We start from the raw sequence: 14,830 nt of genomic DNA on the forward strand, positions 1-14,830 counted from the left end.
TTTAAAGGTACAGAATACATGTGACATGTTTACGATTAATCCCCTATGCAAAGAAGCAAGTCCTCTTTTTCTCACAGTTGTCCCACGCTGAGTTTTTCTGCTTTGTCTCTAATCTAGATGCATAACTCTCATTTAGTATTTATTTTCAGTTTTTGTGAACTCTTTGGTTCTGCCACCAGCCAGGCTTCCTGGCACTACAAGTAGAAAACCATTATTTTCTTGACAGGCTTCTGGAATGGAAACGCTTACTTGCTGCTGTGTATGGGCTTTATGGGTTTGTCTTGCTCTTAATGTTTTGTCTGTGTTTATTTTTTTTCTTTTCTTTTTCTTTTTCTTTCTTTTTTTTTTTTTGTTGTTGTTGTTTGTTTGGTTTTTCAAGGTAGGGTCTCACTTTATCTGATGCTGACCTGGAATTCTCTATGTAGTCTCAGGGTGGCCTCGAACTCACAGTGATCCTCCTACCTCTACCACTCCTGGCTTTATTCTTTTTATTTCTTTTTGTTGTTGTTTGTTTATTATTTATTTATTTGAGAGCAACAGAGAGAGAAAGAGGCAGAGAGAGAGAGAGAGAGAATGGGCGCGCCAGTGCCTCCAGCCACTGCAAACAAACTCCAGATGCATGTGCCCCCTTGTGCATCTGGCTAACATAAGTCCTGGGGAATCAAGCCTCGAATCAGGGTCTTTAGGCTTCACAGGCAAGCGCTTAACTGCTAAGCCATCTCTCCAGCCCCGTGGCTTTATTCTTTTTAAAATATTTTTGACTTAACAGAAATAAATTTTTATGTTATTTTTATTTTTGTTTAGTTATTTATATGACAGAGTAAAGAGGGAGAGAAAAAGAGAGAATGGATGCACCAGGGCCTCCAGCCGCTGCAAACAAACTCCAGACGCATGCGCTACCTTGTGCATCTGGCTAACGTGGGCCCTGGGGAGTTGAACCTGGGTCCTTAGACTTTACAGGCAAGTGCCTTAACCACTAAGCCTTATCTCTAGCCCATGATTTATTTTTTTGTAATGGTTACTATTTTTTAATATTTTATTTTTATTTATTTGACAGAGAGAGAGAATGGGCATGCCAGGGCCTCCAGCCACTGCAGACGAACTCCAGACGTGTGTGCCCCCTTGTGCATCTGGCTAATGTGGGTCCTGGGGAATCAAACCTGGGTCCTTTGACTTTGCAGGCAAAGGCCTTAACCGCTAAGCAATCCCTCCAGCCCAGTGTTTACTACTCTTGAACAAAATATATTTTCTGTTAGTGAAAAGGTTTTATTTATTCATAAAGTAAGCCAGTGAGATTACTAAAACAAATGATAATAATTAGGGATGGGGAGATGGATCAGTGAACGGGATTTTTGTCAGATCCCCAGCACTCCCATGCTGGTGCACATTGCTCATCTGGTTTTGCATGGACACTGGGGAATTAAACCAGTTAACTAAAGGCTTTGCAAGCAAGTGCCTTTAACTGCTGAGCCATTTTCTCAACCAAAATTGTATTTTGTTGTTTTATTATTATTACCGTTTTTTGAGGTATAATCTCATTCTAGTCCAGGCTGACCTGGAATTCACTATGAAGTCTCAGGGTGGCCTTGAACTCCTGGTGATACTCCTACCTCTGCCTCCTGAGTGCTGGGATTAAAGGTATGTGCCACTACGTCTGGCTCTTATATGGGATTTTGACAGAGCAATTTTTAATTGCAAAAATAGTCTTTAATTCCAGCACTTGGGAGACAGATTGCTGTGAGTTTAAGGCCACCCTGAGACTCCATAGTGAATTCCAGGTCAGCCTGGGCTAGAGCGAGATACACTACCTCAGAAAAAAAACAGCAACAATACAGAGCTATAGGGGCCAGATAGATGGCTTAGTGGTTAAGGTGCTTGCCTGCATAGCTAAGGACCCATGTTTGACTCCCAGATCCCACATAAGCCAGATGCACAAGGTGGTGCATGCACAAGGATGTGTGTGTGCACAAGGTGGCACACACGTCTGGAGTTCAATTGCAGTGGCTGGAGGCCCTGGACCACCAATTCTCTCTCTTTCTCTCAAAAAATTTTTTTTAATATACCTGTAGAGCCATATAAAGTGATTTCATGCAGTGCCTAGATGAGTTATCATTTTTGTCCAGCTCTCAGTTAGGGTCCTTAAAACTCTTCAAAAGCAGCTGCTAGAAGAGCTTGCTAGTAAACAAGACCCTGGTGGAACAGTGTCAAGTACCCGTCAAGTACCTGCCTCAGCCATGTTCACACTCGTACTCACGCTGCTCTTGGCTGGGAGCTGGAGATGCCCGGGACCGCCCTCGCCCGCTCCTTCTCTTTCCCAGCAACGGATTCTTGTAAGTCTACAAGATACTTGTGCAATCAACAATTGATCCCAAAACTTAAGGCCATTTGTATATTGACAAAGACAACCTCTTGATGCAATGCATTATAAACACAGACTTGAAATGTCTGAGTTATTTATAGCCTCAAATAAGTAGGAAAAGAAAATTCTTTTCTGTTTTTATTTGCAAGCAGAGAGAATAGAGAATGGACATGCCAGGGCTGCTGCTTTTTCTTTCTTCTTCTTCAAGGCAGGGTCTCACTGTAGCCCAGGCTGACCTGGAGCTCACTCTGTAGTCCCAGGCTGGCTTTGAACTCAAAGTGATCCTCTCTCTGCCTCTGGAGTGCTGAGATTAAAGGTGTGTGCCACCATGCCCAGCCACATGCCAAGGTGTCTTGCCACCACAAGCAAACTCCAGATTCATGTGCCATTTTGTGTATCTGGCTTTATGTGAGTACTGAGATATCAACCCTTGTCTAACAAAAGCAAACCCCTTTAACTACTGAAATATCTCTCCAGTCCCCAGGGAAAAGAGAATTCTAAAAGAGAAAAGAAGAGTGTATGTGATCTAGTTACACAGCGATTTCTTTATCTGTTGGGAAATATAAATCTAAATCTAAATTCAAGATTTTGGGCTGGAGAGATGGCTTGGTGGTTAAGGCACTTGCCTGCAAAGCCAAAGGACCCAGGCTCAATTCCCCAGGACCCATGTAAGCCACATACACAAGGGGGCACATGTATCTAGAGTTTGTTTGCAGTGGCTAAAGGCTCTGGTGCGCCCATTCTTTCTCTACCTGCCTATTTTTCTGTCTCTCTCAAATACATAAAAATTAATTTTTTTAATTCAGTATTTCTTTGATTTTGTGGCCAAGAGAACTAGTATTGACTCTTTAGTAACAGAAAAAGAAAAGAAAGTCTGCATTTGGCTGGGGGTGTAACTTTGGTGTACAACATTTGCCTAACATATACAAGGTCCTGGGTTTCAGACCCAGAACACATCCACACAAGGACCAGGAAGCTTACCTTGCTTGCTCACCTTGACCCTCCAGGTAACTTTTGCAGTATACTTTTGCACTAGGAACAAAGGTAAAAACTAGACTCTTAACTGGGTAAATGTTCAGGGTGTGAACTTCCTCAAAAAGCTTTCATCTAAGTCCATGTCTTCAAATTGCCATCTCAGTATTTGAACTCTGGACTCCCTCAGTAGGACAACTTGTTTTCATTAAAAGTATTAAGGGCTGGAGCCGGGCGTGGTGACGCACGCCTTTAATCCCAGCACTAGGGAGGCAGAGGTAGGAGGATCGCCATGAGTTCAAGGCCACCCTGAGAGTACACAGTAAACTCCAGGACAACCTGGGCTAGAGTGAAACCCTGCCTTGAAAGAAACCAAAAATGTGAAATTAATTATAGTTATCCTTTCTGTTTGTTAGGGCCTTTCCTGTATGTTGAGGAAAAGGCCTCATCATAGTATTATTTTAATCAAAACATGTTTTAATTATTTATTTGTAAACAGGGAGAGACAGAGAAAAGAGAAACCAAGAGAGAGAATGTGTGTGCCAGGACATCTAGCCACTCAAACAAATTCCAAGTACATGTGCCACTTTCTGCGTCTGGTTTTACGTGGGATCTGGGGAATCAAACGGGTTATTAGGCTTTGCAGGCGAGCACCTTAACTGCTGTGAGCCATCTCTCCAACCCCTGGTAGCTTTTTTTGTTTGTTTTTTGTTTTTGTTTTTGTTTTTCGAGGTAGGGTTTCACTCCAGCCCATGCTAACCTGGAATTCCTTATGGAGTGTCAGGGTGGCCTCGAACTCAGGGTGATCCTCTTACCTCTGCCTCCTGGATGCTGGGATTTAAGGTGTGCGCCACCATGCCCGGCTCCAGCTGGTTTTTAATACTTTTAATACTTTTTTTAATACTTTAATACTTTTTTTTTTTTAATACTTTAATACTTTGGACTCCCATTCTGTGTAACTGCCGGCCATGGGGATTTAATGTTCTGTATTCAGTGTTTAAGGTTCTTTGAGTTGTTTCTTCTTTAAGAAGCACAGTGACATGAAAACACAGTAAAGGAGAACTAAGAATAGATTATTATTTTCAAAGAAACTGAAATAGTACTTAGATATAAATGATTGGTTTGAACATATTTTAGGTAATTAAAGTTTAATATTTTTTCCTCTCTTGGAAAATAGGTCATAGCAAATGACAGAAGTCCTTTGGTGGGTAAAATTCACTGGGAGAAAATGGTCAAAAAGGTGTCAAGATTTGGGATTCGTACAGGCACTTTCAACTGTTCCAGTGATCCCAGGTAAGTGGATTAGGCAATTCTTAAATGTGAGGCCTGACCAGAATCTTTCTTGCTTAATAAAGAAGCCTTCTTCAGCTAACAGCTAATGTTTACTGTGCTGTTACACTGATGCTTTTAACTTTTTCATAAACTGGCATCTTTTGACTTTCTGAGACTTCTCTCTCCCTCTCCCTTCCTCCCTCCCTCCCTCCCCCCCCCCCCCCCCCGTCTCCCTGTCTCTCTCTCTCTCTCTCTCTCTCTCTCTCTCTCTCACACACACACACACACACACACACACACACACACACACACGTATGCTTTCTCTCTTGTGTTCTTTCTTTTGTCAGTTAAGAGTGTCTTTTTTATTTGTTTTGTTGTTTTTAGAAGTAGGGTCCTGCTCTAGCTCAGGCTGACCTGGAATTTATGATGTAGTCTCAGGGTGACCTCAAACTCAGAGCACTCCTCCCACCTCTGCCTCCCAAGTATGGTGATGCATGCCTTTAATCCCAGCACTCAGTAGACAGAGGTAGGAAGATTGCCATGAGTTTGAGGTCACCCTAAGGCAACATCGTGAATTCCAGGTCTGCCTTGGGTAGAGAGTGAGACCCTACCTCACAAACAAACATGAAACAAACAAATAAGTTAGGCCTGGTAGCACACATCTTTAATCCCAGCACTGAGACTGAGGAAAGAGTGTCACCATGAGTTCGAGGCCAGCTTGGGCTACACAGTGAGTTCCAGGTTGGCTTTGGCTAAAGTAAGACTCTACCTTGGAAAAACAAACAAAAACAAAGTAAATTGAAATATTTAAAGAAGCCAGGCATGGTGGCATGTACCTTTATTTATCTAACTATATATATCTAATTCTAGACCCTACCTCAAAAAAAATACATATATATATACACACATATATATGTATACATATGTATAAGGAAAATAAATAGCCACCAAATTTTTAAAAATATGTGTATGTGCTTTTCATTTTTATTCATTAGTAGAGTTTAAAATTAATACAGTATGTGTTTTGGACATCTTTAAACCAGTATTTAAATAAAATGTACTAGTAGCCTGATGTTTATAAGTATTATTAGAGTTTTTTTTCCCAAACTTGGGAAATATGGTTTATTGTATGTATGTATGTATGTATGTATGTATGTATGTATGTATTTATTTATTTACTTATTTATTTTGATTTTTCAAGGTAGGGTCTCACTCTAGCCTAGGCTGACCTGAAATTCACTATGTTGTCTCAGGATGGCCTCAAATTCATATCTATCCTCCTACCTCAGCCTCCCAAGTGCTGAGATTAAAGGCATGCACCACCAAATTTACAATTTCTCATCTTTTTGCTTTTTATTTGTTTATTTGAGAGAGAAAGAAACAGATAGAGAAAATGGGCACACCAGGGCCTCTAGTTACTGCAAATGAACTCCAGACACATGTGCCCCCTTGTGCATCTGGCTGTATGTAGTTACTGGGGAATGGAGTGTGAGTTCTTAGGCTTCACAGGCAAGCACCTTAGCCACTGAGCCATCTCTGTAGCCTGGGAAATATAATTTAATTTGAAAGATACATGGTAACACATGGAATTTTCTTGGGTAGTTTTAACCTCTTTCTAGAATAATAAGTCTTAAAAATATCTTAACTCTCAAGCTGGGCATGGTGACACACACCTTTAATCGTAGCATTTGGGAGGCAGAGATAGGAGGATCGCTATGAGTTAGAGGCCACCTAGAGACTACATAGTGAATTCAGGGCAGCTTGGCCTACAGTGAAATACTACCTCAAAAAATCAAAAACAAAACAGGCTAGAGTGATGGCTTATTGGTTAAGGCACTTGCCTGTAAAGCCAAAGACCTAGGTTCCCCAGTACCCATGTAAACCGGATGCACAAGATGGCGCATGTATCTGAAGTTCGTTTGCAGTGGCTAGAGACTCTTGCAGGCCCATTCCCAATCAATCTCTCTCCCTCTGCCTCCCTCCCTCTCTCTCCCCCTCCCTCTCCCTCTTTCTCTCTCTGTCTTAAGCAAATGAATAAATAATATCTCTCTCTCTCTGCCCCTTTCTCTGTCTCAAATAAATAAATAAGTATATTTTTTAATTTTTTTGACAAGTCCCATAATTTGGGCTGGGTGTGGTGGTGCATGCCTTTAATCCCAGCACTTGGAAGGCAGAGATAGGAGGATGGCTGTGAGTTTGAGGCCACCTTGAGACTACAGAGTGAATTCCAGGTCAGCCTGAGACCCTACTTCGAAAAACAAAAAAAAAAAAAAAACCTTCTATAATTGTAGACCATTACCCATGGTAATACCCCCCTCCTACTTTCCAATTTGAAACTCCACTCCATCATATCCCCCCTCCATCAGTCTCTCTTTTATTTTGATGTCATCATCTTTTCCTCCTATTATGATGGTCTTGTGTAGGTAGTGTCAGGAGCTGTGAAGTCATGGATATCTAGGCCATTTTCTGTCCGGAGGAGCAGGTTACAAGGAGTCCTACCCTTCCTTTGGCTCTTACATTCTTTCCGCCACCTCTTCCACAATGGAGGACTCTGACCCTTGAAAGATATGATAGAGATATTTCAGTGCTGAGCACTCCTCTGTCACTTCTTCTCAGCACCAAGCACCATAGTACCTTCTGAGTCATCTCAGGGTCACTGCCATCTGAAGAGAGAAGCTTCTCTCTCTGTCTCAACTAACTAAATAAATAAATAAATAAAAGATTTTCTTACCTGAAGAAATGAATACACTAGAAACTTGCCTGTCCTACAAAATAAGGGTCTTCTCTCATAAGTTTGTCACTTTATTAGGACACAAATCAGAAGCCATAGGAGGAATAAAATAGGAAGAATAACCAGGAGTAAAAATGTGTCACCGTAGGTAGCATGCACAATTAGGACATCTAAGCTAGATGTAAGTAAGGTGATTATCTATGTGCAGTTGGCTTGATCCTTTTTCTTTTCTTTTCTTTTAAAAAATTTTTTATTTATTTATTTGAGAGTGACAGACACAGAGCAAATGACAGATAGAGGGAGAGATAGAGAATGGGCGGGCCTCCAGCCTCTGCAAACGAACTCCAGACGCGTGCGTCCCCTTGTGCATCTGGCTAACGTGGGACCTGGGGAACCAAGCCTCGAACCGGGGTCCTTAGGCTTCAGGCAAGCGCTTAACCGCTAAGCCATCTCTCCAGCCCACTTTTTCTTTTCTTATAAAAGAGAATTGGTAGCCAGGTGTGGTGGCACTCGGGAGACAGAGGTAGGAGGATCATCGTGAGTTCAAGGTCACCCTGAGACTACTTAGTGAATTCTAGGTCACCCTGGGCTAGAGTGAGACCCTACCTTGAAAAAAACAAAAGAAAAAAAAAGAATTGGCAGGCCAGGGCCTTAGCCACTGCTATTGAACTCCAGATGCTTGTGCCATCTAGTGGGCATGTGCAACCTTGTGCCTGCCTCACCTTTGTGCATCTGGCTAACATGGGATCTGGAGAGTCGAACATGGGTCCTTTGGCTTCACAGACAAGCACCTTAACAGCTATACCATCTCTCCAGCCCCCTTTTTCTTTTACAAGGGTGAAAATAGAACTCATATTATTAAATTATTTTCCATAGGATAAAGTGTTAAGGGATAGAAGATAATTTATTTTTAAGGAATGTCTCTTTTTTTAAACCGATTCAATTAAAACTGTGTTGATGGAACCCCAGTGTGGTGGCACATATGTTTGCTCCCAGCATTTAGGAGGCAGAAGAATGAGGATTGGTGTGAGTTCAAGGCCAGCCTAGGACTACAGTGTGAGTTCTAGGTCAACCTGGGCTAGAGTGAGACCATACTTAATTAAAAACCAAAAATAGAAAACTGTATTGATGTAAATGGAATCTGTCTTGTTAAGGGAATGAATCAACTCACCAAGAAGTTGAGTCAGGGTCAGTGATTCTGTCACTGAGAGAAAGTGTTTCCCAGTCTTACTTAACCTTGTTATTAAAATGCAACGTAAGGTTCATGTGTCTTAAATTGTATCACAAAGTTTCTTAGATAAAATTGGTTGTTTTATCTTAGTAAAACCATATGCAATATAATTAGACTTTTCTTCTGTGATTATCTGAATATGTAGTATGCTCATTTAACTTAATAAAATGTAAATGTATGCTCAGTAAAGTACAGCATCCATGATTTTACATCAATATTCTGAGTAGCAAAATAGGAAATCAAGCAGTATCCATTTACAAATCTATAACAAAATGTATCCACATGATAGATTTTTTTTTTATGCCTTTATAGATAAATTTTACATATCAAGCTGAGTGTGGTGGTGCACGCCTTTAATCCCAGCACTCGTGAGGCAGAGGTAGGAGGATCACAGTGAGCTCCAGGCCACCCTGAGACTACATAATGATTTCCAGGTCAGCCTGAGCTAGAGTGAGAGACCCTACCTTGAAAAACCAAAAAACAAAAAAAGTTAATTAATTTTTTTTATATATCAAGTCAGGTGTGGTGGTGCATGTCATTAACCGCAGCACTGGGGAAGCAGAGGTGGGAGGACCACTGATCACTTGGGAGGCAGAGGTAAGAGGATCACTGTGAGTTTGGAGGCCATCCTGGGACTACAGAGTGAGTTCCAGGTCAGCCTGGGCTAGAGTGCAACCCTACCTCAAAAAATACCCTAAATAAATAAATTTTACATATTATAAAATTCTATATGGTAGGTTTTAGGCAAAGAATATTTTTTAAATATTTTTATTTCTTTTTAAAGAGAGAGAGAAATGGAAATATAAGAATAGGGGCACCAGGGCCTTTTGCCACTGCAAACAAACTCCAGATGCATGTGCCACTTTGTGTATCTGACTTTACGTAGGTACAGGGGAGTCAAACCTCTGGGCCAGCCGACTTTGCAAGCAAGTGCCTTTGACCACGGAGCCATCTTCTCCAGCCCAGCATTACTTTTTTTTTTGAGGCAGGGTTTCAAGGTAGAGTCTTGCTCTAGTCTAGGCTGACCTGGGGTTCACTATGTAGATTTAGGGTGGCCTCAAACTCACAGCGAACCTCCTGCCTCTTCCTCCCAATTGCTGGGATTAAAGGATGTGTTACCATGCTCGACTTCAAAGAATACATTTTTAAAAGACAAGAAATTTTTCAGTTATAATCTCTCCATAGTAACATAGCAACTATTTTCATTTTTCAGTATCTTTTCATTACCTAAACTCTTCTGTATTTACTATTGTTAAATAAAGGCCATTATTGGACTAAATCTCTTAATCTGTATGCTTTCTATCTTTGTTTCATATGTACTAAATACTCTTAATGATCTTCATGGAAGAGAGAAAAGAGTTTAGGAAAATGTAGAGCTTGTGTTCTTTTTAGATTCGCTTCTGTAAAGATCGTTGGTAAACAGAACCTCTTGCACCACAGGTTTCAGGCCTGCGGCACAGGTGCTGGGTTGAGAAACTGTAAGGCAATTTGGCTTTTACCCTAAGGACTTGGGAGCAAATTAGACACTCAGCCTGTAAGCATATCTACTTCTTCACTCACTACATGTGTGCGCTCTAACCCTCCTTCAAAATAGTTCATTACACAAACCTTTGTTGAGATCTTCACCCGCTTAAATTCCCAATGACATTCTCTTTTTTTCAACTTTACATTATTTAATAATAAATGTATACCCTTTTTCGGGCTGGAGGGATGGCTTAGCGGTTAAGGCGTTTGCCTGCAAAGCCAAAGGACCGAGGTTCGATTCTCCAGGACCCACGTTAGCCAGATGCACAAGAGGGGGTGCACGTGTCTAGAGTTCGTTTGCAGTGGCTGGAGGCCCTGGCGTGCCCATTCTCTTTCTCCCTTTCTCTTCCTCTTTCTCTGTCAAATAAATAAATAAAAATAAATAAAATATTTAAAAAAAATAAATGTATACCCTTTTATATTTGTTTTGTCTCCTAACAGGACTTAAGTTTATTATGAGTAGAAATTATTTCCCCATTATCTGTTGGTTCTTTTTAATATATTTTATTTATTTATTTATTTATTTAAGAGAGAGAGAGCGAGAGAGGGAGAAAGGTAGAGGTAGAAGGAGAGAGAGAGAATGGGTGCACCAGAGCCTCCAGCCACTGCAAATGAACTCCAGATGCATGCACCTCCCTGTGCATCTGGCTTACATGGGCTCTAGGGAGGTTGAACCTAGGTCCTTAGGCTTCGCAGTCAAATGCCTTAACCATTAAACCATCTCTCTGGCCCATCTGTTGGATCTTAATGGCACAATAGAAGGTACATGAGACACTTAACAAGTCAGTGAAAGTACAATTTTTCTTCTTCAACAACTGCCAATTATTGGTTCTCTTTTTGATTATTTGAAGGTTATTTGGTCTGGGGAGAGGTTACCTTTCAGGTCCTAAAATCTCCCTGGGGGAAGACCACTTTGCCAGTAGCATAGCTACTTACTGGGTTTACTCTCTTACAGGTACTGCAGGCGAAGAGGCTGGGTGCGGTCCACACTCATTATGTCTGTCCCACAAACAAGTACATCTAAAGGGAAAGTCATGCTTAAGGAGTACAGTGGACGCAGGATCGAAGTAGAACACATTTTTAAATGGATAACTGCTCATGCAGCCTCTCGGATTAAAACTATATATAATGCTGAGCATTTGAAAGAAGAATGGAATAAAAGTGATCAGTACTGGGTAAAAATATACCTATTTGCAAACCTTGACCAACCGCCAGCTTTCTTCTCTGCACTAAGTATAAAATTTACTGGAAGAGTTGAGTTTATTTTTGTTAATGTGGAAAATTGGAACAACAAGAGTTATATGACAGATATTGGTGTATATAACATGCCATCATACATACTTAGAACTCCTGAAGGAATTTACAGATACGGAAACCACACAGGTGAATTTATATCGCTTCAAGCCATGGATTCATTTTTGCGCTCATTACAACCTGAAGTAAATGACCTGTTTGTTCTGAGCTTGGTTCTAGTTAATCTTATGGCCTGGATGGACTTATTCATTACACAGGGAGCTACCATCAAGCGGTTTGTGGTTCTCATAAGCACTTTAGGGACATATAATTCTCTGTTAATTATTTCCTGGCTCCCTGTGTTGGGCTTTTTACAGCTCCCTTACTTAGATAGTTTTTATGAATATAGTTTAAAATTGTTACGATATTCCAATACAACCACACTGGCATCATGGGTGAGAGCAGACTGGATGTTTTATTCTTCACACCCAGCCCTGTTTCTCAGTACGTACCTTGGACACGGTTTGCTAATTGATTACTTTGAGAAGAAGAGACGGCGCAGCAACAACAGTGATGAAGTTAATGCCAATAATTTGGAATGGTTATCAAGTCTGTGGGACTGGTACACCAGCTACCTCTTCCACCCGATTGCTTCTTTTCAGAACTTTCCTGTAGAGTCTGATTGGGATGAAGACCCTGACTTATTTTTGGAGCGGTTAGCTTTCCCTGACCTTTGGCTTCACCCTCTGATACCAACTGATTATATTAAAAACTTACCAATGTGGCGATTTAAATGTCTTGGGGTCCAGTCTGAAGAGGAAATGTCAGAGAGTTCTCAAGACACTGAAAATGACTCAGACAGTGAGAACACACTGGACACTTTTAGCAGTGAGAAGGATAGACTGGAAGACAGACAAAGCATAGTTCACAATTCTCCAGGAAGAGCAAGTCACTGTGATGCTGAGGCTTGCTCATGTGCCAATAAATCTTGTCAGACCAGCCCATTTCAAAGGAGGGGGACGTCATATGGATCATACAACACTAATGAAGACATGGAACCTGATTGGTTAACTTGGCCTGCTGACATGCTGCACTGTACTGAATGTGTTGTTTGCCTAGAGAATTTTGAAAATGGGTGCTTGCTAATGGGCTTGCCTTGTGGTCATGTGTTCCACCAGAATTGCATTGGGATGTGGTTGGCTGGGGGCCGACACTGTTGCCCTGTTTGCCGGTGGCCTTCTTATAAGAAAAAGCAGCCATATGCACAACACCAGCCCTCGTCAAATGATGTCCCATCTTAACCATGTGCAATTTGTCCTTTATAAGCCTTGAGTATCTTACAGCTTGCCTTTTTAATGTTAGTCACAATGTTTTTGTGGTTTGAAATTTAGTTTAATGTTAGTGCAGTGACAGGAAATACACATTATGCTAATGTTGATGACAGATTTTATTTGGCTGCCTTGTGTGTCAATTGAATGCATACTTAATTGTAAAAATGTTTATTTACAGCATTGGCAATTCAGAAGTTAATGTTTTTGTAAGCACAAAAGAAGTATGATAGAAATTTATCCTAGCAAGACTTTACAAGGCAGGATCAAATTCTAATGGAATTGAGCTGGTTTCTTATCCTAAATGTTTTCTCCCTTTTTACAATCTCTGTCCAGCCTCTTGGTTAAATAATGTATGCTCTGAGACATGAAATTAAAACAGACCTAATGAAATAAATTATTTTAAAACCAGAAGATTGCAAGTTTTCTAGTGTTGAATTGTGAGAAGGTGTCTGATTTCTATAGGTGTTTTGTATCTCATGGGTAGTTCAAACTTGATTATCAGCCCTGTGAGAAAAGGAAAAGTATGTTGCAGACACTGATCACAGGTGGTGGTAGTCCACCCCTGAGCTTGACTAGCTTCAGTGGGGGTTTCTAGAGAGCTTGTGTTTTGTTTTGTTTTTGTTTTTGGATTTTTTTTTTTTTTTTTTTTTTTTTTTTTTGAGGTAGGGTCTCACTCTAGCCCAGGCTGACCTGGAATTCACCGTGTAGTCTCAGGATGGCCTCGAACTCACAGTGATCCTCCTACACTGCCTCCCAAGTGCTGGGATTAAAGGCGTGCACCACGCCCAGCTTTTAATTCATTAATATTTAACACATTTACCAGGTATAGTGTCACATACCTTTAATCACAGCACATGCACAATGCCCTAGGTTCAATCCCCAGTAACACAAAATTGGGCTGAGGTAGGAGAATCACTATGAGTTCAAGACCAGCCTGAATTACAGAGTGAGTTCCAGGCCAGCCTGGGTTAGAGTGAGACCCTACCTTGAAAAAATAATGACACATTCATTTAAATAAAATCAATTTAAGCCGGGTACACGCCTTTAATCCCAGCATTCAGGAGGCAGAAGTAGGTGGATCGCTGGAAGTTGGAGGCCATCCTGAGACTACATAGTGAATTCCAGGTCAACCTGAACCATACTGAAACCCTACCTCAAAAATAAATAAATAAATAAATAAAATCAATATAGTATATTAGCCATACAACTCATGGTGATCCACCTACCTCTGCCTCCCGAGTGCTGGGATTAAAGGCGTGTGCACCACCACAACCAGCTTTTTTCATTTCAGTCTCAATGTTGCTGAGGAGCTAAGCGTGGTACAGGATACGTGATAGTGGTATAATAGTGGTGTCACTTTAATAATTCTTTTTTAAATTTATTTGCAGAGAGAGGGGCGGTGTTCCAGGGCCTCTAGCCATTGCAAATGAACTTCAGGTGCATGTGTCACGTTGTGCATCTGGATTTAAGTGGATACTGGGTAATCAAACCTGGGTCCTTAGGCTTTGCAGGCAAGTGCCTTAACCACTAAGCTATCTCTCCAGCCCTAATAATCTTTTTAAAAAATATTGTGCCTGGCACTAGGTGTGGTGGCACACACCTTTAATCCCAGCTCTCAGGAGGCAGAGATAGGAGGAGCCCATGAGTTCTAGGCTAGCCTGAGACTACATAGTGAATTCTATGTCAGTCTGGGATAGAGTAAGACCTACCTCAAAAAACTGTGTGTGTGTGTGTGTGTGTACATACACACATACATGCCTTAGTCACTGAGCCATCTCTCCAGCCCACAATTTGACCTTTTTTGTTGTTATTTTCATTTTTCAAGGTAGGGTCTTGCTCTAGCTTAGGCTGACCTGGAATTCATTCTGTATTCTCAGGGTGACCTCAAACTCTTGGCAATCTTATACCTCTGCCCTCTGAGTCCTGAGATTAAAGACGTGCACCACCAGGCCAGCCACAATTTGACTTTTTTTTTTTTTAATTATTTATTTATTTGAGAGAGAGAGACAGAGAAAGAGGCAGATAGAAGGAGAGAATGGGCCCGCCAGGGCCTCTAGCCACTGTAAACAAACTCCAGACACACGTGCCCCTGGTGCATTTGGCTTGCCAGGGTCCTTAGGCAGGCAAGTGCCTTAACCGCAAAGCCATTTCCCCAGCCAGACTTTATTTTGAAAAAT

The 14,830-nt window shown here is 41.2% G+C and overlaps 1 protein-coding gene across 1 annotated transcript in view; it reads left to right on the forward strand.

The window, feature by feature from the left end:
- Rnf103 (ring finger protein 103) overlaps positions 1-13,064 on the forward strand; it is a 29,779-nt gene extending 16,715 nt beyond the window's left edge. Inside the window, exons 3-4 of the mRNA XM_004660510.2 lie at positions 4,509-4,624; positions 11,045-13,064. Coding sequence (XP_004660567.1) covers positions 4,509-4,624; positions 11,045-12,623 — 1,695 coding nt within the window. The 3' untranslated portion in view covers positions 12,624-13,064. The remainder of the gene's footprint in view (positions 1-4,508; positions 4,625-11,044) is intronic.
- The last annotated feature ends 1,766 nt before the right edge of the window (positions 13,065-14,830 follow it).

Source organism: Jaculus jaculus, chromosome 6 (genome assembly GCF_020740685.1).
Source record: "Jaculus jaculus isolate mJacJac1 chromosome 6, mJacJac1.mat.Y.cur, whole genome shotgun sequence".
NCBI classification, from domain to species: domain Eukaryota; kingdom Metazoa; phylum Chordata; class Mammalia; order Rodentia; family Dipodidae; genus Jaculus; species Jaculus jaculus.